Raw genomic sequence first — 19,984 nt, 5'->3', positions numbered from 1 at the left:
CCACCGTACTCGTAATCATCTTTGAATTCAATTCATCCCAGTCTCACAATAATATCCTAATGTTATTCTTTGGAATAAAAGATAGCAGTCTACAGTAACCATCCAATCAAATGAAACAATCCAGGAGAAGATGCTGACATGCCCCACAGAAAACAAATTAATATGATGATGGCATTCCAGGGGGAAATGGGACTAAATCCTTACATGCACACAAACAGTAGGAGCAAAGCTCTTTGGTGAAAATTGCATGTCGTATTTTGGGGGGGATGGATGGATGGATGGATGGATGGATGGATGGATGGATGGATGTGCAATGTTTCTATTATTGGTGGAAATAGTCCCGCCCTGCCACGGCAGCTGTCTATCACTTTCCTCAGTGAAGCGTATTTCAAGAGTTCCTGTTTTGACTGGCGTCCAATTAGCCTCCTATTCATTCCGCCAGAAGCCACCGATTTGGGTTCCGCTCGGAGAGAGCGGCCACTCGTCGGCCCGGAAAAGCTCTTTCTGTTGCATTTGATGGAGGGAGGCTGACACGGGACGTATTGGCAATATAGTCAAGCCATCTGGCGTGGGCTGCTTTCGACGAGTCAGTGTGCAGGGGCATGAGGGAGGGAGGGCAAAACGCCGCATGCTTTCGTCCAAAATCAAGTCCTTGCATGTGACTGCTTTGTCATCAAAAACAAAGTGTTGTGTCTGTCAATGGAATGATAACAAGGAATAGTGGGCTCCTCCTGTCTGTCTATATTGCATGTCGACCCTAGCCGGGCGGGAGGGATATTTTCCATCACGATTTGAACGTAATGTTTACTCTTCCTTTTTTTTTTTTTTTTGTACCATCATTTCTCTCACTCCTTTTTCAGGGTCCTCCCGGACGGGCCGGCTTTCCGGTAACTTGTTTTGTTTTTTTGTAACAATCACTTGCCTGCATGCGCTTGCAATGTACTTTCCTTTGTGACTTTGCCTCGTTCATTCCACTCAAGTCACTCACTCGCCATCCCCCGGAAAGTTGTTGACACCTAAACACGGCTTACCTACCGTATGCCTTTCTCATTCGGAGTGATGATCGACCGAGGAATAGATTTGCATTTGACGGACGATGATCACCTTTGACCTCTGGCGAGAGCTGGCCTGCCTTTGGAAGAAGGAAATAACCAGATGGACGGCTCGGTTTGATGGAATGCTTCATTGATCGGATCCTCTCATCCAAACTATTAGGCACGACCTGTATATGGAAAAAGGAAGTGAGCCGAATCAGTCGGCTGCCCCGTCGAATCCGGATTCAGTTGGAACAAGGGCTTCACGTGACGGGCATATGAGCCAGATCGATCAGTGTTCCGCTTCAAAACTCACGCATGTTTAGTTAACTGACTGTAAATGTCTCCGTCGTGCATGCGAGTGTGAAGGCCTTCCTTTTTTTGCTCTGCCATCGAAGGACTGGTGACCAGTCCGGGATGTACCTCATCTCTTGCACAGTCAACCGAGGTCGAGTTTTAAGTTAGCGAGCCGACCGGAAATGTGACGCGGAAATCCCATTTCAGTGCCGGTACGCTATTTGCGCCTCGGCAAATGACCAGCATACATTTCACGTCTGTCATCCGACGTTAGCCTCGGAACTTGCTGGCTGGCTGGCTGGCTGGCTGGCTGGCTGGCTGGCTGGCTGGCTGGCTGGCTGGCTGGCTGGCTTCCCTCCGCGCACGGGTAGCCTCGAAAGGTGTACGCAAATCTGAAGTGGCATAAGATCCCAAAGTTGTTCTTTATTGTGTTCCATGTCTCGAGCAGCCATTGTATTGCAAGGCTTTCATGACTTGTGTGTCTTACTATTTCCGTTTGGTCTTCCAGGGATCCCCAGGAGAACCAGGTCTGTCAATCATTGGACCAAGGGGACCACCTGTAAGTGTGCAAACTTCATTTTCTTGCCTTGAAGCAAATTGGTTTCTGCTGTCACCTCATTTCATCAAATGAGTATTCAAACGTATCATTCCTTACTACCATTGACTCTCTAGCCTTCAAATACAGTAGCGCAAATCAAATTTCCCATCGGCTCGTTATATAACAAATCAAGGGAAGGGAAGGTCATGTCATTGTTGACAAATAAAGTTGTCATGCGTTATTGTCATCAGATGCACACGTCTGGTGTCATTTAAAAGCAGAAACGGTTCGCACGTGTCTGTGAAGAAATCTTTTTCCATGGATTTCTTCTTGACCGAAATCCGAGTTGCGTTGCTCACCCGGACAAAGTTGGGCCCTCGCCTTTCCCGGCTTCCGGCTTCTGGGTTGATGTTGGCTGGCAAAAGTGGGCGAATGCTCTGCTAATGACAAAATGATTGGACGTAATTGCAGAGTGTGTGTGTGGAATCATTCAAGATGTAGTATCATTTGGCCCCCATTCAAATGAGGCAACCAGACCAATCGGGGGTCAATGTCACTTTTCCAGACCTCTGCTGGCTCAAATTTGTCAATTATTTCCCAATGAACGGAGGGATTGGTGGATGGTAATAATGACATTACCTTGTTCTCTTCTTCAAGAGCCAAGGCCATCTGTTTTAGTGCTCAGAGCTTCCAGAGCTTCTTTGTGTGCCCGCCCGGTCTGCTAATAGGCATGCCTCATGAATAACAAGGAAGGAAGGAGGCAAGGAAGGAAGGATAAAGGAAGGAAGGATAAAGGAAGGAAGGAAGGAAGGAAGGAAGGAAGGAAGGAAGGAAGGAAGGAAGGAAGGAAGGAAGGAAGGAAGGAAGGGAGAAAGGAAGGAAGGAAGGAAGGAAGGAAGGAAGGAAGGAAGGAAGGAAGGAAGGAAGGAAGGAAGGAAGGAAGGAAGGAAGGAAGGAAGCAAAGAAGCAAGGAAGGAAGCAAGGAAGCAAGGAAGGAAGGAAGGAAGGAAGCGAGGAATTTCCTCACAGTACAGAACATCCAGTAACACTCAGAGGGTGGCGCTTTAGCGCAGACATGAGAAGATGGTGAGCATAGTTTATACGTTGACTTTGAAATGTATGGGCCGCACCTGAATGATCTTGCAGTCTTCCGTGTTCTTTCTTTTTTGTCGACGTACGTATGTCCATACAACCGCGTTGAGGCTGTACCTACGCGTATGGAGGCACTTCTGCTGGATATGGAACATTTCCTTTTGTTCATCATTTTTTCTCTTCAGGGTCAGCCTGGAACGAGAGGATTTCCGGGCTTTCCGGTAAGTCAAATAAAAGTCAAGCGACAGCTTAGGTGACATGTTCTTCTATTGGCTAAATACTGGCTTTTATATGTGTTTTGCTGTTCCATTTGCCAATGATATTTGTGTCTAAATAAGGCTGTTTTGGGGTTTGATTTCAGGGTCCCATCGGGCTGGATGGCAAGCATGTGAGTTTCTTTGAATTCACTTGTGCAAAATGCTTTATCTGCTGTGGAGTCAAAATCGTACAAAGGAATGTACACTACGACATACACATACATATATGAATCATTCGTGTTCAAACAAATACAAGTGTTTTATTTCTCTCGCACTGTAACCGTCCAACATAATTGCACAGTTGAGAGAAAAGCCGTTTTGAGGGTCAATCTTGATCTGAGGAATCTGTTCACTTGTACCAAATAAGACGTGGAGAACCAAAGTGGTGTTCTATAAATGGCTCGATTAGAAGATGTGTGCATTGAATGGTAACGTGACTGTTCCCACAGGGACAGAATGGACCCAAGGGTGACATGGTAAGTAAGCAATGTGCACTCCCAGCACTGTACTTGAAATCCAAATGTACATATGACACTTGCACTTGAGTGTGTCACAATAGGAAATAGCAAACAAGCCATCTTTGTTCTCCTTGCCGCTGCTGCTGCTGCTGCTGCTGCTGCTCTGTTTTTCATCATAATGGCTTTCACTATTGATTCCTTCCAGCAGCTTTTTGCCAGGCTCCCAAGCCATTACTCCAGGCACACTTGAGTGGGAGACCCTTATTCCTGCCAGGTTTTGGGGTTTTTTTTCTCCCCCCCCAATTTCACTTGAGTGACCCGTCCCGGTGTGCCAAAAGGTAGTCGTATATGGCTGAAATAACATGGAGCGTTGAGTATTATGATTATTCTTTCATAATGCGCTCCTTTAATTGCCTTCTTCCTAACATATGTCAGTGAGCAGTTTGAAGACATTTGAGAAGCCGTCTGTTTAATATTAGACATAGCGCTGCTTTCCAAAAGTAGCTTTGGCGCTTATGGATTGTTCGCTAATAGATGTGTGGCTCGCTCAGCCTCCCACCATTCATTAATCAAGCAGTTGCTCTACTCTGACAGCTCACACCACTGGGCCTGATGGAAAGTCAAACTAAAGGCCTTTACAATTCACAATCGATGGAATTTGTGTCACCACTACTTGTATTCCAATGATTTTCATTGGCTGATGTCTTTCAGGGTCAGCGTGGACCAAAAGGACTCCCTGTAAGTCACTTTTGTGTAAACACTCCCCCCATAACGACGGACTAACAAATTGACGTGCGTTGTTTTCTCACTTAGGGAGAACCGGGACCTAAAGGAGAGAAAGTAAGTGCTCAAGACCCCCTCGGGTTGTGATTTACAGAAAGTACGTCCGACTGAAATTGACCTGATGAGAAAACACTTGCAGATGTATCCATTCCAAAAAGATTGCAATCCCAGTTGTTTCTGCCGTCCTCAAGCGGTCAGAACGAATATTGCTCGTCTACCTCGAGTTCATCGAAAGATTTGCTATTTGTAACTTTTGAAATGATCAAACGGGTGTAATCTGATGCTGCGGAAAGTCTTTTCCCCAGATGCACGTCAAGCCTAATGAATTGATTGCTTTTCTATTCCCTCCAGGGTGTCTGCGGCGACTACACCCATCGGGTAAGAACGCATCTTGTTCACATCGATGGTGTTTCGAGCAATCGTACGCAGTCGTCTCGATGAATTTGACTCACTTGTAGACTGTTTGATTCGGCAGCTGTTCATCACAAGATGTGTAGGTATAGTTGAGAAGAGAAATGCCAAAGCAGAACATTTGAAAGTGAACACAAGCCGGATATAGTAGCTCAGTGATGGAGGGTGGCGAGAAAAACCATTTCCCTTAGCGGGGCGCACCTTTGAGGCACTCGCAGTGAAATATTCAAGAAGAGAAAGAGGGGAAGACTTGGATGTATTGTGTCAGCTCAAGGCACACTCCTCCTTCCCTTCTTTCTCTTTTGGCTAATGGTTTGCTATCAACACGGCTTGCACTTCTCCGGCAGAGCCTCTTTGTGCAGGATCTTCCCTTGAAAACCTTGGCCGCCTTGCGCTCCAGTCAACCGCTGATGTTGAAGGTTTGTGGGTGGCCACAGACACCCCGACCGACCGACCGACCGACCGACCGACGGATAACACTTTCAGTCGTGCCGCAAAGAGAGGCAGGCAGGCATTGCCCTGAAAGCAAGGCGCTCCTCAAGCATTTAACGCTCTCCACCAAAGAGAACCCAAGCAAATGTCACAATCCATTGTGTACAACTTGCACATTCCTCCATTTTTCAAATGTACGTAAATGGTGGGGTGGAAAGCCACAAATGTGAGGGAGCAAGCTTGCCTCCTTTTCCCCCGTTGGCTGTATATTTGCAGAGCAGTTCTTTTAGATGACAAAGCTCACCTAGACAACAAGAAAAAAAAGCCAAGCTTGTATCACATTGGTCTTTTGGAAATACGTATGGACTGTGTGCTCAACACAATGTAGGCAAGTTGCACTCAAATCCGTCCACTTTGGTGTCAAATAGAGTGAGCTTGCTATTGATTGATTGATTGATTGATTGATTGATTGATTGATTGATTTCTGAGTGCAATTTTGTAAACTGGATGCCGCCCATCATCTCAACAGAAGCGACGTATTGTACAGCCCTGTGCTGGACACTTGGCTACAGTAAGTCTGGAAATGCACTGTGTTCCGTACAAGCCCTACTGTACTCTCTCTCTTTGTGGCAAGACTGGCGGGCACACCTAGCTCACTCATTCATCATCGCAATCTCGGGGTCTGGCTAGTCCAAGGGTTGCTTCTTCCTGCTCACCCTCTAGCCAGTCCAGGCCCAGAGTTTGCTGTGCCTTTCCACCTTTGACCTTGTTTTGTTTGGCTCCCTTTTCTTCCTTGCTTTTCACTCTCATGTCATGTTGTATTTCTCTCTGTGTCTTTCTTTCTTTCTTTCTTTCTCCACCCTCCCTTCGACCTCTTGTCCCGTCTCCCCTCTTTTGTTTCTGCTGCATCCATAACCCTCCCGGTGACCTTTGCCCTGTGACCTTTTTTGGCCACCTGTGCAGATGTTGCCTATCACCGTGCGCAACATGCCCTCAATAAGCCCTTTAATCCTAAAACGCCTCAAGGTACAATTTTCTTTTACCCGCTACTTGTCTCTCCCGCTCGCTCGCTCGCTCGCTCGCTCGAGGCTCTGCGGGGTCGACGCGAGCCGCCTTCGGCCGTGGCCATAAAAGCTCCTCCCCCCGTCTGTCTGGCTGGAATTAACAAAGCGCTGCAGTGGCTACCGCTAATGATTGGTGAAGGTCTTTTCTGTCCATAGTATTTGTAGCAATACAAGTATAATATCATTCAATCGTTTTGTGTAGTAGCTAGATTGAGAAGCTGACTCAGCCGGGAGAACGTTCAGATGATTTGATCAAGTCATCACTTGGCGGACTTGGACTTTGGTTCACAGACGGCATCATCTGTCTTGAAATACAAAAGAAGTGGTGCCTTACTTTCACAACATTGTTTTGTCGCGATAGTCATCAAATGGGTCATTCCTTTGAATTTTGGCAGCAGCACTACTTTCTCTATATGAGTGTAACCCCAAAAAGAAGCACTCCACAGTGCGGTCGGTCAGGGAAGACTGAGAATAATGAGTTTGTTTTGGATGATCTTACAATCCAATGGGTCTGAAATGGCTTTGAAAGTCAGGCCAGGTGGCTCTTCAAACAAGCGCCGAGCAATTGCTCCTTCATCACAAACAGATGCACATTTGACAAAAATAGAATTGCGAGGCCACCTTGGCTTTGGCGTTGGCTCTGTCCGAGCGAGGCGTCACGCTTCACTCCGGTGTAAGCAACGCTTCGGTCAAAGTGAAAATGAATCGATTGGCAGAATCCTCAAGGCTCACTTTTCCCCAAAAACCTCCCCTTTGTCCGCACACATTACAGGGCCGTCAGGCGCGAGCAACTTCGCCGTCTCTCATTGTGAAATCTTCTTCCAAATATGCCACATATTAGGATCAAGAATGGACCTTGAGTGTGTCTTTGTCACTGCTTGCTACGCAACCCTGCTAACATGAATGTGCTGCTGCAAGATTTGTGTTTTCATGTCAATTTGTGGCGCTGGCAATACGACAGACGGGTCGTAACTCAAAGTCTCTCAGCAGGGTGAACCGGGAGCGCAGGGGCCTCCGGGACCGCCAGGGCCACCGGGGAACCCGGGTCTGAACGGAGCCAGCGGCTCGCCTGTAAGTCAACAAGTAGTACGGATCAACAGAATGTTGATGTGACTCAGGCTTTTCAGCGCACAATCAATCGCTAATGTGATTCTTTCTATATTTGGATGGCTGTCTTGATATCGAATAATAATTTGCCTACAGGGAAAGCCGGGTGAACCGGGAAAACCTGGAAAAGACCCAAGGGTGAGCTTTGATGCGGTCTCGCTCTTATTTCTCAAGTAAACGTCTGCTAACCATGAAACGTTTGTATTGACTCTCCAGCTCTTGCCAGGACTGAAGGTAAAAGAAAATCCTCAACATGATGATGATGATGGCCAATTGGTATTTTGAAAGCACACATCGTCTAGCCTAATTGATTGCTGTGGTTTAAGTCCATGACAAATCTTTGTGCGTCTAGGGAGAGCCAGGTTTACCAGGACAGAAGGTGAGCTCCTTCCAAAAAACCCTCCGTTCACGTTTGTATTTGCTAAGATGAATGAAGGAAGGGTCCGGTCCGTCCATATCCTTAAGGTGCCTTTCTCCACAGGGCGATCGTGGGGATCCAGGTCCTGAAGGCCCAAAGGTACACACACCACCTCCGCCTTATTCTTGACCTATGGGCGCGCGCGGCGTGTTGTTAGCATAAAGCTTGTTAGCACAGTCGAGTCGAGTCAAGTTGATTTGTATCGCCCTAAATCCCAAGCAGTCTCAAAGGGCTTCACATAGACAAACAATTGACAATTGGCATCCCCTGATCTTGAGCTCCCAAAAGGGCAAGGCAAAACTCCAAAAACCCCTACCAGGGGAAAAATGAGAAACCTTGAGGTCGGGGAGACATAGGTGGGGGAAGAGGGGTCGGGGAGAGGGAGCGAAAACCAACTCGGGCCGAATCGGCCACTACAGCTTCATCGAAGGCCATATGATATGTCTTGAAACTACTCCAGTCGTGCAGATGGAGGGAGAGACTCGAGTCAAATGGAAGAATAGGGCGGCCAATGATTTGAAATGGATGGACTTTCATCAACATTGGATTTTGGGGCAATCAGCCTTTGATTCTAACAATCCATTGGACAGTTCTCAGCTCTTGGACTTCTCGTCTAAATGATTTCTTTTTCTTTTCCTTGGCAGGGTGACCAGGGAGCCAAGGTAATTTAAGATGATGAGTTTGTCCTAGGTCTTTTGAGTATAGAACGCTTTCAGTTCTGTCAGTGATGTAAAGCCCCGTTCTTCAGTCCCGAGTGAATTTTTGCGCTCGTTTTTCTTCGTTTTTACGGCTTTCCGTTTCGATGCGTGAACCGAGTGAGTGAGTGAGTGAGTGAGTGAGTCCGTCGTAAATTCTACCAACTAAAGGGAGCCAATTCTTTTGCGGCTTCTGTGGTGCTCCGGCTTTGCTGTTCCATTGCCTCCTCAGGGAGATGAAGGGAAGAGGGGCTTTGCGCCAGAGAAAGGGGAGAAGGTAGGTAAAGTAGCAGCAGCCAAGCATGTCGTTGGGAGTGGATAGAAGGTCCTGCATGGATTTGTTGTCTTTTTTTGGGATGCATTTCATCCATGGGATGTTTGTCTTGCTTTTGTCGCAACCATTTTTACAAAAGGAATGGACTTTGGCGTCGAAGCTCAAAGCCACTTTGAGTAGCTCCCTCACGGAAGGAAGCACTCGGACTTTTCCGGTGCTAATCCATTGTGGTGTCTTACTAATTGCATACTGGACAGAGAAGTTGGATGCTGAGGAAATACATGCGTAGTATGCTCCACGTTCAAGCTCCCTAAGTTCTGCGCCTTCAGCCAGTTTGATAGCATTTCAGTTCAGTTGTTCAATTGTCTGCATGACGTTTCCTCATCAGCCTGACTTCATCTCCCTGTTGTCTTTTTCTGCCATTTGAACACCCTTCTTTTTCTTCTTTCCTTTTCTGTCTTTGCTTGACCTTTATGGCGTCAAGGGAGACGCAGGCTTCCCGGGCCCTCCGGGGTCAAAGGTAATAACGTGGCTGGCTAGTCGTGCTGTACTTCAAAAGGAGCTGAGTAGGTCATAGCTATTTGTCTTTGACTGCAAAAGGGCCAGAGCGGCACCCCCGGCATCCCTGGCAAGAGGGGCTATAGGGTAGGTAGACTGACTGACAGACAGACAGGCAGGCAGGCACGGCACGGCATGGGAAAAAAAAAACATTTGTGCCACATTTGTGCCACCACTGCATCACGTTCATGTTTGTGTTGTACCACGAGGCGTGAAGTGAACGTAGCGCATTTTTGCATTGTTGTGAAGGCGCTCGGGTTTCGAATCGAGTGATCTTAATCCAGAATCGTATCTTTTCTAGGGAGAGGCTATCATTTCTGCACTTGGAATGAAAGGAGAACCCGGCTCACCCGGAGCGCCAGGCCTCATGGGACCTAAGGTACTTCCAGTCCAATGTCTGATCAATTTGACTGACGGTGAAAAGACATGCATCAGGGACAGCAGCTATGTGTGATCCTGAAGTTTTGGGAAATGTTTTGAAAAGAACTCGTAAGAGACGACCCCAAATAAATGTGAACTGTTGGAACTCTAGGGACAGGCAGGCCCCGAAGGCCCAGCTGGACCAAGAGTGAGTCACGACACGACGACTTTTCACGGAGTATGCTAATGTTGGCGATGTCAATCATCTTCATCTCTTTTTCTAGGGGCCCCCAGGTCCGACCGGCGAACCGGGAAAGGCTGAAATCCACAATAATGAAAACGTATGCGACTCTGCTTGCACGTCATTGACTCATCTGTAAAGATTTTCTAATCCTATGATCTCTCTCCCTTGCAGGATATTCGCAATATACATCTGATGGTAATGTTTGATCTATCTATTAGCTACTAGCTATCTATATCTACTAGCTAGCTAGCTGTCTGGCTGGCTGTCTATTGATGGATTTGTTGTTTTTTTTCGTGGGAGTAATAAATCAACACTCAATTCCCATTTTAGATGTATTAACGGTATCTTCCGTCCAACGTGTAGGGCCCGCCTGGATTACCTGGACCTCCAGGCCCTCCCGGCTTTTCAGGGGCAAAAGTAAGATGTGTTTTTATAAGACAGAGGAAGGCATATTAAGACACATTTGTGGCCCATCCGTTTTTAATCTATCCAGGGTATAGCACCTTCACTTGTCAAGCCTCAACTCAGCCTCATTTATCTTTTGTCGTCATCATCATTAGGGAGAAGTTGGCCTCCCAGGTCCCCCGGGCCTTGATGGAGAGAAGGTAGGACATTTTGTTTGACATTTCCATTCACATTTTGTCATCATGGCTTGTAGTAGCGCAAAGAGGGACTTCACGATTTTGTGTGTCTCTGTGGTGTCTTCAGGGCACAAAAGGTGATCCTGGGGAAGGAGGAAGATCAGAGATGGTATGATCACATCATATGACAATCATAAGCTAAGCCTTATAAGTCCTCCTAACCTTGAACTTGTTTTTCCTTTCTTTTCTAGCTCTATGGTCCTCCGGGTCCCCCGGGTCCCTCCGGACCAATTGGCCCAGCAGTGAGACAAATATTTTCCAAATTCGAATCAACATTGATGTCACTATTGCTCACACACACATGAATGCGTAGACGTAAATCGCAGTGCTTTTGAATCGCAAGCACCTGCACGACGCTGACATTTTTCTGTTGTATTTAGGGATCTCAAGGACCTTCAGGGCCAAAGGTGCAGTAGCTTTTTTTTGCACAGAAAGTTACTTGCAAATCTGTTTTTCTCTTCATCATTTGTGGGTGAAATGTGCGTGCGCTTGTTGTCCGCTAGGGAGAGGCAGGCATCGGCCTCCGTGGAGAAAAGGGAGCGGCGGGTCAGAAAGGTGACAAGGGGGACAGAGGCCATCTTGGACTGCCTGTAAGTGCATTTGAATAGAAATGTTTGAACGACCTAGCTTTTAACCATCACTAAAGTTACATTATGAAGTTCAAAGGAGACACACGCATTGTTTTGGTTTGTGTTTGTTCAAATGTTGCACGGAAAGGTCTACTAGATGTGTTATTATTTATCATGCTAATTTGCTCCTGCGTGGGCACATTTCGGCGCAAGCTAGCATCCGACAGTACTTTGGGATTTCTGCTTGTATTTCGTACTCTCGGAAACAAAATCTACAACCAACCAGCCGTCGTTTAAGTACTTCATCTACAGTATGCATTCAACAAGGTTTTCACATATTTGGGCCAAAATGATGCGTTTTATTGTGAAGCCAAACTCGACAAACTATAACTGCTCAAAAAGCTTTTACTGACTTGTAAGCACTTGTAATCACCACGCTTATCTCCAAACTTCCATGACACTTTTTTTTTTTTTGGGTCACCATCTGAATGAGTTGTTGAAGTCACTTGAGTCACAGCTTCACTCACTCACTGGCTCACTCACTCACTCACTCACTCACTCGCTCACTCACCGTCATCCACCTCCCCAATGTGACCCCCCCCCCCATCACCTGTGCTCTCTAACTGTGTACAACGCTATCCAGGGGGCTCATGGGTTAGACGGCAGACCCGGTCCAGTGGTGAGTGGTGTTCCGGCCCCCTTCTCTCTCTCTCTCTCTCTCTCTCTCTCTCTCTCTCTCTCTCTCCTTCCTTTTTCCACCTTGTCTTCCTCCTCCAACACTTGCTAGCTTGCTTGATTTCTGTCATGTGCGCTTCCCGTGCTTGTATTTGAGTTGCAAGAACGTTTTGTGAGTGTTCAGGGTTGGGTTGGGTTGGGTTGGCTTGGCTTGGGTGGGCTTGGGTTGGCTCGGCTTGGGAGCCCTGCGCCGGTGTCATGCGGAGATGCGCTCACGCTGCATGTTGAGAGGTTCTTCAACGATTTGTGTCCGTGCACTCCGACTGCATTTGGAATGAGCCTCAGGTTTCCTCTCCATTACCTGCAGCTGTGGACATGTTCTTCTTTTTCCCTACTTTTTAACCAAACAGTCTGGACAGTAGTTCAACAAGCTTAGCAAAGGAAAAGGATTCCATCTAATCTCTTCTTTGAAAGAGTCATCCATTTTGTATATTAGAATGGATGGAAGCTTGTTGATGTGCTGAACGGCGATTTTGTTTTTGCTTGAAACTTGACATCCACGATAATGATTGGCTTGTTCTGTTTTGAAGGGTCTGCTGGGGCCAGCAGGAGTAGCAGGGCCAGCAGGACCAAAAGGAGAGAGAGTGAGTTTCCTTCCACTATGACAGCCAGCACTTGACATTTCTTGACTGGATAGTTATGTTGATGTCATTGCAGGGTGAGAATGGAGATGTTGGACTACCAGGACCAATTGGCCCGCAGGGCATTCCTGTAAGTCATTTCTCATTGCACAAGACATTATTGAGCTCATCTGGAACACGTCCCATCATTAAACCGCACCGATGTGAGTGAATTCTCGATCTGCTATTTCAGGGCTTTGTAGGACCGCAAGGACTCAAAGGGAATCGGGTAAGAATGAAGCATTTGAAAGATTCTGCAGATATTGGAGCCACGCTTAGTCGCTTCGAGCTAAGTGGTTTCATTCCACTGATAACCAAATGCATTGAAGGAAGTCAACACGCTCAGTCGCTCAAGGCTACTTGTGGTGGCCAGCGGCTACTTGTGGTGGCCAGCGGCTACTTGTGGCTACTTGTGGCCAGTGGCTATTTGTCACCGCCACGCCTATTTTTGCAATTGGAGTATTTGATTGACCCAAAACGAAAGCATTATTCATCATGCCAAAATGATATGATGTACTTGTTCATTGAATTGCCACTGAGCTGATTTTGCTTCAAATTGCTTCAAAGGCACATCTGAATCGCAGTACCGACTTGTCAAAACTTTGCTTTGATTCTGTGTGATTATGAAGAATGAATTTCAAGATGAACAGAAGATTCACTTGATCATATCGAAACAGGGCAACAAGAAAAAAAAAAAATCACATTTCAAATGCATTGTGGTGAAAAAGTATTGGCTCCTTCCAGATAGAACCTTTTTCATATTTATCAGGCTCATCAAGTCCATTTTGGATCTTTCATTGTTTTTGTAGTGTGAGATATTAAAGTTGATTTGATGAGACGAAATGTATGATAGAAGAAAAAAAAAAAAAAACAGGAAATAGCCAAATACCTTTTCCTCATTTAAGGTGTCAAATGATGTATTTGTGACTTTTGCTTTCAATCTCTCTTTCCATCATGTGTAAGATGACTGGGGATACTATCCCTCTAAAATAATGTTCCTGTTCCTTCCTATTAACATGTTTAATATTTCCTCTCCCATCAATCAAGTCTTCACATTTCATCAGCTTTCTTTTGTCAACACATTCAACTGACTTCCACGGAAGAAGCAAACTCAAAGCAACATGCTTGAATTGGACACGAATTCCAAATTTGATGGTGAAGTTGAACGTGTTGAAGATGAAGCTATGGGATGGTGTAGTTGTTTTGTTTTGTTTTATTCTTGTCCTTTGTATCCACAGGTCTTCCTATCCCCCTTTTCCTTCCCTCCACCTTGCCCCGTGGCTCTTTTTGTCGCAAGGGTTGCCTTCCTTCTCTCCCTCTCACAACACTTGGCCTCCTCCTGCTCGTCCTCCTGCTCCTGCATTCTAATTCAAGTCCTGGGTTAATCCTCCTCCTCTTGGCCATTCCCATTCCTTCTTAACACCACATCAATTTCCCATGCAAGTGCTCAATTACGCGAGCGAGCGAGCAAGCAAGCAAGCAAGCAAGCAAGCAAGCAAGCAAGGCCTGCCCCCTTCCCTCTATTCCCTTAAATGACAAGCCTTCATTGCATGCTTCTAAAACGCTATGTTTATAATTGCGTGTCAAAGTCAACCAATCTGAAAGAAACAAAACGTGTCCTGCTCCCTCCCATCAACGATGAACAATAAGTCGGAGGGAGCGCTTTAAAAGCACTGGTTACACCATGGACTGAATACGCCAAGCTAGGCGCCGTAATACAAAACAATACAAGAGGGATTGATTTCTTGACAGATCTTTAGAATCAAGGCACTATGCCTGATAATTGATGATCATTTGAAAAGTGCAGCAATTCTGTCCCCAAAATGCATTTGCTCTTTGATATGCTCTCCCTAAGCAGCCAACTATCCCTGCACTCTCTCTCTCTCTCTCTCTCTCTCTTATTTCCTTCCAATACAACACACGAAAGCACATTGGTTGATTTTGCAGACTCTCAAATTGACAGACACCAAGGAGGACTAAAGTTTGTCATTTGTTGAATACGCTGTTGTTTGCAGGGAGAGAGGGGCAAGAAAGGCAACAGGGGGGCCAAAGGGGATAAGGGAGACCAAGGAGCACCTGGATTAGATGCCCCGTGTCCGTTGGTATGTCACTAATCTGTGTACGACTCGGAGCCAAAAAACACAAAGGTGGCGAAGCCTTCTTCTTGGCTCTGCTAGACTCACTCACTCACTCACTCACTCACTCACTCACTCACTCACCCTCCCTCAGGCCTCTATTCTCTCCCTAGGTACAAGACTGGCGGGAATCAATCATTGATATGCGTGTCATCAGCTTCCTTCCTTTTTGAAAGTCTCAAGTCAGAGACCGCACGCACCATTGTATCCAAAACACCATTTCTCAGCTTAAGCTGTTCAGAAAGCTTACTTACCTCGACGCTCCCATCTCAGTCAATTGAGTTCCCGCCAGTCCGGGTCGCCCGCATGTTGAGGCCAACCCGCATCCAGCGGCCCAACGGACGAATAGACAGCTACGACGGCTCGGGCCGCGGAGCCGCTTTTAAACGGTTGATTTCGCAAACAGGGTTTCCGAGGCTTTAAAGGAGAGAAGGGTGAACCGGGCTTGCCAGGCCTGGACGGGCTGGATGCCCCTTGTCCTGTGGTATGGTGCTCGCTCGCTCGCTCGCTCGCTCTCTTGCCTCCCCAGCATGCATTTAGCAACAGACTTGAAACTAAAAAGTAGGATGTTTTGCATTGCATGAAAAGTTTGCATGAAACCATTCATTGCTGTCCGGTAGATCAGTGATTTGACTCCTTTTGTTCATTTGAAGAAAGTACCATCAACTGGTGAGCTGCTTTTATCTCCATCCTAACACGCTCATTGTGGCAAACGCATGACGTAGCCCAACTTTGATTGGAAAAGATTGATCGATAAACCCGGCTGTACGAGTGGACTCCAAACCTTTCCTAACAATGACGAATCTGTTATTTTCTCTTTGGTCGCCCGCACGGAGCACCGATTCTTCTCGGCGACGTGACCACAGGTTATGGCGAATCATAACTAGACGGAATGATGGGCTCAATTCAAGCAGAGGCTTATTGGATTGTTTTGACTGCCAAATTGAGCTTGTATTCAATTTTACTGCGACACGTGCAGAGTGGCAGGCGACCAGTGGGGGCTTGGAGGGTTGGAGGCTTGGAGGCTTGGAGGGACTTGCAAACCTAAATTGCAGAATGTTTGCAAATAGCTCTTTTCACTGTTCAAGGTTTGGAAAAATCTCCGTATGTGTACTTTAATGGTCATTTCAGCCCAATCAATTTGACCCGCACACATCAGTCTGCCTTTATTCACGATATCCTTTGATTGTCTGTCAATCAGCCTTGTTTCATTCAAAGAAAGAAGGGATGAAATGAATGGAAGACGTGTTGTCCAAAAGTGACGTAGACGTCGCCGAGGACACTCGCGGCAGTGAACGGGGTTATGTTGAATAAAGATGTTCTCCGAGCTTTTCGTGGGTTGTTTGCTAATAGCACATGAAGTCAGTCATTGTATGAAAAACCAAGCATTCGAGCGCACGTCCATAACTATATGGCTTTGTGGGACACTTTTCCATGTGATTTGCACCTCCGCAAAAAGAGATGAATTTCTCCGCGCAGCCCATTGCGGTGAGTGTTGACGATGACTTTTTCTTTTCCCAGGGAGATGACGGCCTACCCGTACCAGGCTGTTGGAACAAAGTAAGTGAAAGTTTGACCCTTACTGACCTCATCGTTCTAACTCCCCCAGTGACTTTTTTGGAACTAATATTTTGCCTTGTGCTTTCTCCCTGCAGTGAAGTGATAACTCTGGAATGGCTTTTGTAATTGTACATAGAATATTTATTTTTTGTACTTTTCCCCGATTGTATTATAACCTAGTATTGTATTCGAGGAAATCGTCAAAACAAAGAGCAAATGTTTTGTATAGTTTTGCTTTTTGTTTTAACACCAGTCACAGTGTATTTGGGTTTCTATCCACGCATTTAGGAATCGTACGTACCAATTTGGTCACTTGCAGTTAGTTACATATGCATGATATTTGTGCATACTGTGACGCGGATGCTTTTGAACTTATTCTACACTAGGTTGTGCAGCTGGAAAGAGCAGATCAATGACATCTATTCAGCCAGGTCAAAAGTCTCCACTCTTATTTAGAGTCGTCATTGAGTTTTCTTTTTCTCATTTGATTGGACTGCAAACGTAGCTCAGGCTAGGTGATCATGTTGAACCCAAACACGTGGCAAATGTAAGATGAGATTTATACTCAAGAATGTCATGCAAAGTTGATGAAATCTTTGTCATAATTCCATAAAGTGCCATTTTGCTTCCATTAAAAATCCAATTCGTCATGTTTTGTCTGTCACAGATCCAATGCACCTTGGAAATTTCAAATGCATGAAAGGGTTCTTTTGCATATCAGTAATGTTTGCATTCCAGCGAAAAGTTTCAGTTCATTGTATTTCGTTTTGACCAATACTTTATGATGATGATGATTGTAAAAACGGTAGGGCTCAATCGTGAGCGTAACCCAAATGTTCATTCATTGCTTGAATGGCATGAAAGGCGTCAATGGCTTGTTTGATGTTTCAAATGGATTGCCTTATGGAGTTGTGCCAATTAACGTCACAAGTGACCGACCTAATGTTGGGGGGGGAAATGTTGCACTGATTAGTTTGTACCTTGATCTATTCTATTCTATTCTTTTCTACTGCTCTCTGATGAGATTTTGCTCTGCCTGGATTTAATGATATACATAACATCCAGTATGCATGAACAAGTTGGCTTGGATGTGTTGTTTATGTTCTAAAATGACAATCACGCTTCCATAAATAAAACCAAACTGGTTTCAAACTTGCCCATGAATGAATCGTCAATCGGTTGAGTTTCTCCAAATATTCATCACGAAGCAGAGTGACCAGGGCCAAATTGAGTCGCTTTCCAAATACAGAGCGTACAAATCAAGGCAGGCCACTCGGAGCTCGCACTGCATGCACTCAATCAGGTGAGTTTCAAAAATCAAACGTCAATGCAAAACACCGAGCGCACTTGTAAATGATGGGAAATTTGGATTCATACATTGTCACACAGATAATCAGAGGATCTTTCAAGTGCAGGTCCAGAGAAAAAAAACAACAACAACAGCAGGTGTACCCAAAACTTTGGACTAACTCACTAACTAACTAAGGCATCCAACGTCTTCTGATTGTTTGACTCAAATGTTGTGGTAACTATTTTAGGGTCAACACCCCTTCCAACTGGCTAAGAAGTAAGAAGAGCAGAGGGGCCAAGTCCCAAGGCATATGTTTTTACCAGAAGCTGGAGTTGCCATGACAACATCTGACTGTGAGACTGGCCACAGATCCAGTCATGGTTGATGAGCAAAATGCTTTGGTGTGTTGATTTTTAAAGGTGATGGTAGAGAAGAACAGCCTTCGCTGCCACGCGCACACACACACACACACGCACACACACACACACTGCGTAGCTGCTGATGGGTAGCTTTTGGGAGACATTTAGTGAAGAGAAGCACTTTCACAGGGTAATGATTCCTTCCGCATTTGATCTGAGGGGAGCAGCTTGGAAGAGTGGCTGGCTGGCTGGCTGGCTGGCTGGCTGGCTGGCTGGCTGGCTGGCTGGCTGGCTGGCTCGGCTCGGCTCGGCTCGCTGGCTGGCTTCATTCACATCATGGCCGGTCACATATGTGATAATGCTGCTTGTTTTCTATTTGATGTATATTCAAAGCTATGGTTGTAAGTATTGTATCCTAAGCATTGCGTGTGCGTCTCTGGAAACAGTCAGGCTTTGTATGTATAGCTGGATTGCAAAGTAGCCACATCCGTAGTACCGCATCTGCCTGCATTCAACGTTTTCACCCTACTAAACAAGCTCGGCTCGTAAATTCCCCGACAGAGCTTTCCGCGGGATCCGAGCCAACGCGCACGTGCGTGCCTTCCTTTCGCAGATAAACAAAACAATGTCGAGAGCATTTTTGCCATTGCTTGTGGAGAAAGCATTCCTTCAGTCACTATTGACAGTTGTTTCAATCTTTGCTGAGCAAATCTTTTTTATTATGACAACAAGTTGAGGCAAGCAGAAAGAGTCCAATGCATACATTCGGAGGTATTTAGCTGAAAACACTTTTCGGGGGCTTTTCTTTTCACATTTGACCAGATTAACATTTGTAAGGTCAGAGGTCACTGCTCACAACCTCTCAAACGTGCAAAGTGGACATGTTAAATGGAGTTAGGATGACGGTCCATAAAGTGAACTTGTACACGATATTGACGATTTAATCGTATTGAGACAAAGAAGCAAATATTTGATTGAGTCTCTATTTTTTGGTATAGTTTCATGCATGGTCTGTTTCAGATCCTTTGATTGGATTTTTTTGGACTATTATTTACTCTCTAGTGCTTTTCTTTTTATACAATACGGTATACATCGATTTTGAAGTTGTTGTTTTTCTGCCTCCCACCACAATCGATTATTTTTGTTTTTTTTTGAATCAATAAACTGTGATTGAAGTGTAGACCTGCTTCCCTACTTGGAAGTAGGGTAGGTAGTAGGGAAGTAGTACTTTCCCTGCTGCAGATTTCATTGACGGGGTTTCAGAGAAAAAAAAGACAGCCAGCATTTATTTGAATGTCAATTTTCAGGCGCTAGCTACTATTTAAGGTATTGAGTAAGGGGCACCACAGATTAGCTTTCATTCGAAAAACATGTAGAAGATCAAATCAAAGAATGTTTTGCCTAGCTTTGTTGTAAAGTGTTTCAATCGTTTTGCTCGTGTATTTCTTTCTCGGTCCGACAAGTTTCCTGCTGCAATTGAGAGCGTTTTAAAGAAAGCTCCTAGTTGTCTTGTTTGATGTTTGTCGCGCTGTGCCATTTTCGTCTCCTGCAGCGTGCACTTTAGCCGATTCTTTTGGCACGCAAATTCATTTTTGTTTTGCTATATATTTCGTTTTCCAGAAAGATTGTAGGAATAATTAAGAATCAAATATTTCTCGATTTTCGATTTGGAATTCAGGTGAGTCCGACTACGGACGAGGGCATTATACACACTGCGTGAGATGGGTACGCTTTTAACGACAGTATATTGCTTTTTTTTGGGTTGTTTTTGTTTTCCTTTATTGATATGTACAAGCATACATCCAATATGGAATGTTTTGACCGAAATGCGTCAAATGCAGTGAATTGAGCTATACGTACAGAAGATCCACGCATTTAAGATAAGTAAGTGTGGGCTCAATGTTTTGATGCTGATTTTCTTTGACAATTTTATTTTTTCATACACGACGGCAGCTGTCATTACTGAATGCCAAACTGTTTTTGCTCAACTGGGAATTAAAAAAAGAATCATTCAACGTTCCTTCCTTGTGTACTTTGTGCACGATGACATTT

At 45.4% G+C, this 19,984-nt stretch overlaps 1 protein-coding gene across 11 annotated transcripts; it reads left to right on the top strand.

The window, feature by feature from the left end:
* The first annotated feature begins 769 nt into the window (after positions 1 to 769).
* On the top strand, positions 770 to 18,004 carry col13a1 (collagen, type XIII, alpha 1). Of its 11 annotated transcripts, XM_085922349.1 has the most exons (30): positions 770 to 887; positions 1,840 to 1,890; positions 3,147 to 3,182; positions 3,323 to 3,349; positions 3,668 to 3,694; positions 4,388 to 4,414; positions 4,490 to 4,516; positions 4,811 to 4,837; positions 5,218 to 5,289; positions 7,354 to 7,437; positions 7,570 to 7,611; positions 7,690 to 7,707; positions 7,826 to 7,852; positions 7,955 to 7,990; positions 9,720 to 9,797; positions 9,951 to 9,986; positions 10,063 to 10,119; positions 10,194 to 10,217; positions 10,386 to 10,439; positions 10,583 to 10,627; positions 10,731 to 10,772; positions 10,855 to 10,905; positions 11,044 to 11,070; positions 11,167 to 11,253; positions 12,498 to 12,551; positions 12,625 to 12,678; positions 12,781 to 12,816; positions 14,603 to 14,689; positions 16,244 to 16,282; positions 16,378 to 18,003. In XM_085922349.1, the coding sequence occupies exons 1-30, from the start codon at positions 801 to 803 to the stop codon at positions 16,378 to 16,380; spliced, it is 1,362 nt and encodes a 453-aa protein (XP_085778475.1). In that variant the 5' UTR covers positions 770 to 800; the 3' UTR covers positions 16,381 to 18,003. The 11 variants fall into 11 exon arrangements, with proteins under 11 accessions (XP_085778475.1, XP_085778468.1, XP_085778467.1 ...); XM_085922342.1 differs by lacking the exon at positions 5,218 to 5,289 and adding an exon at positions 5,832 to 5,873 and having other exon boundaries at positions 7,357 to 7,437; positions 16,244 to 18,003; XM_085922341.1 differs by lacking the exon at positions 5,218 to 5,289 and adding an exon at positions 5,832 to 5,873 and having other exon boundaries at positions 16,244 to 18,003.
* Positions 18,005 to 19,984: the final 1,980 nt, after the last annotated feature.

This window comes from Syngnathus leptorhynchus, chromosome 10 (genome assembly GCF_054491065.1).
Source record: "Syngnathus leptorhynchus isolate UIUO chromosome 10, UIUO_Slep, whole genome shotgun sequence".
Lineage (NCBI taxonomy): Eukaryota > Metazoa > Chordata > Actinopteri > Syngnathiformes > Syngnathidae > Syngnathus > Syngnathus leptorhynchus.
This window is presented reverse-complemented; position numbering and strand designations above follow the sequence as displayed.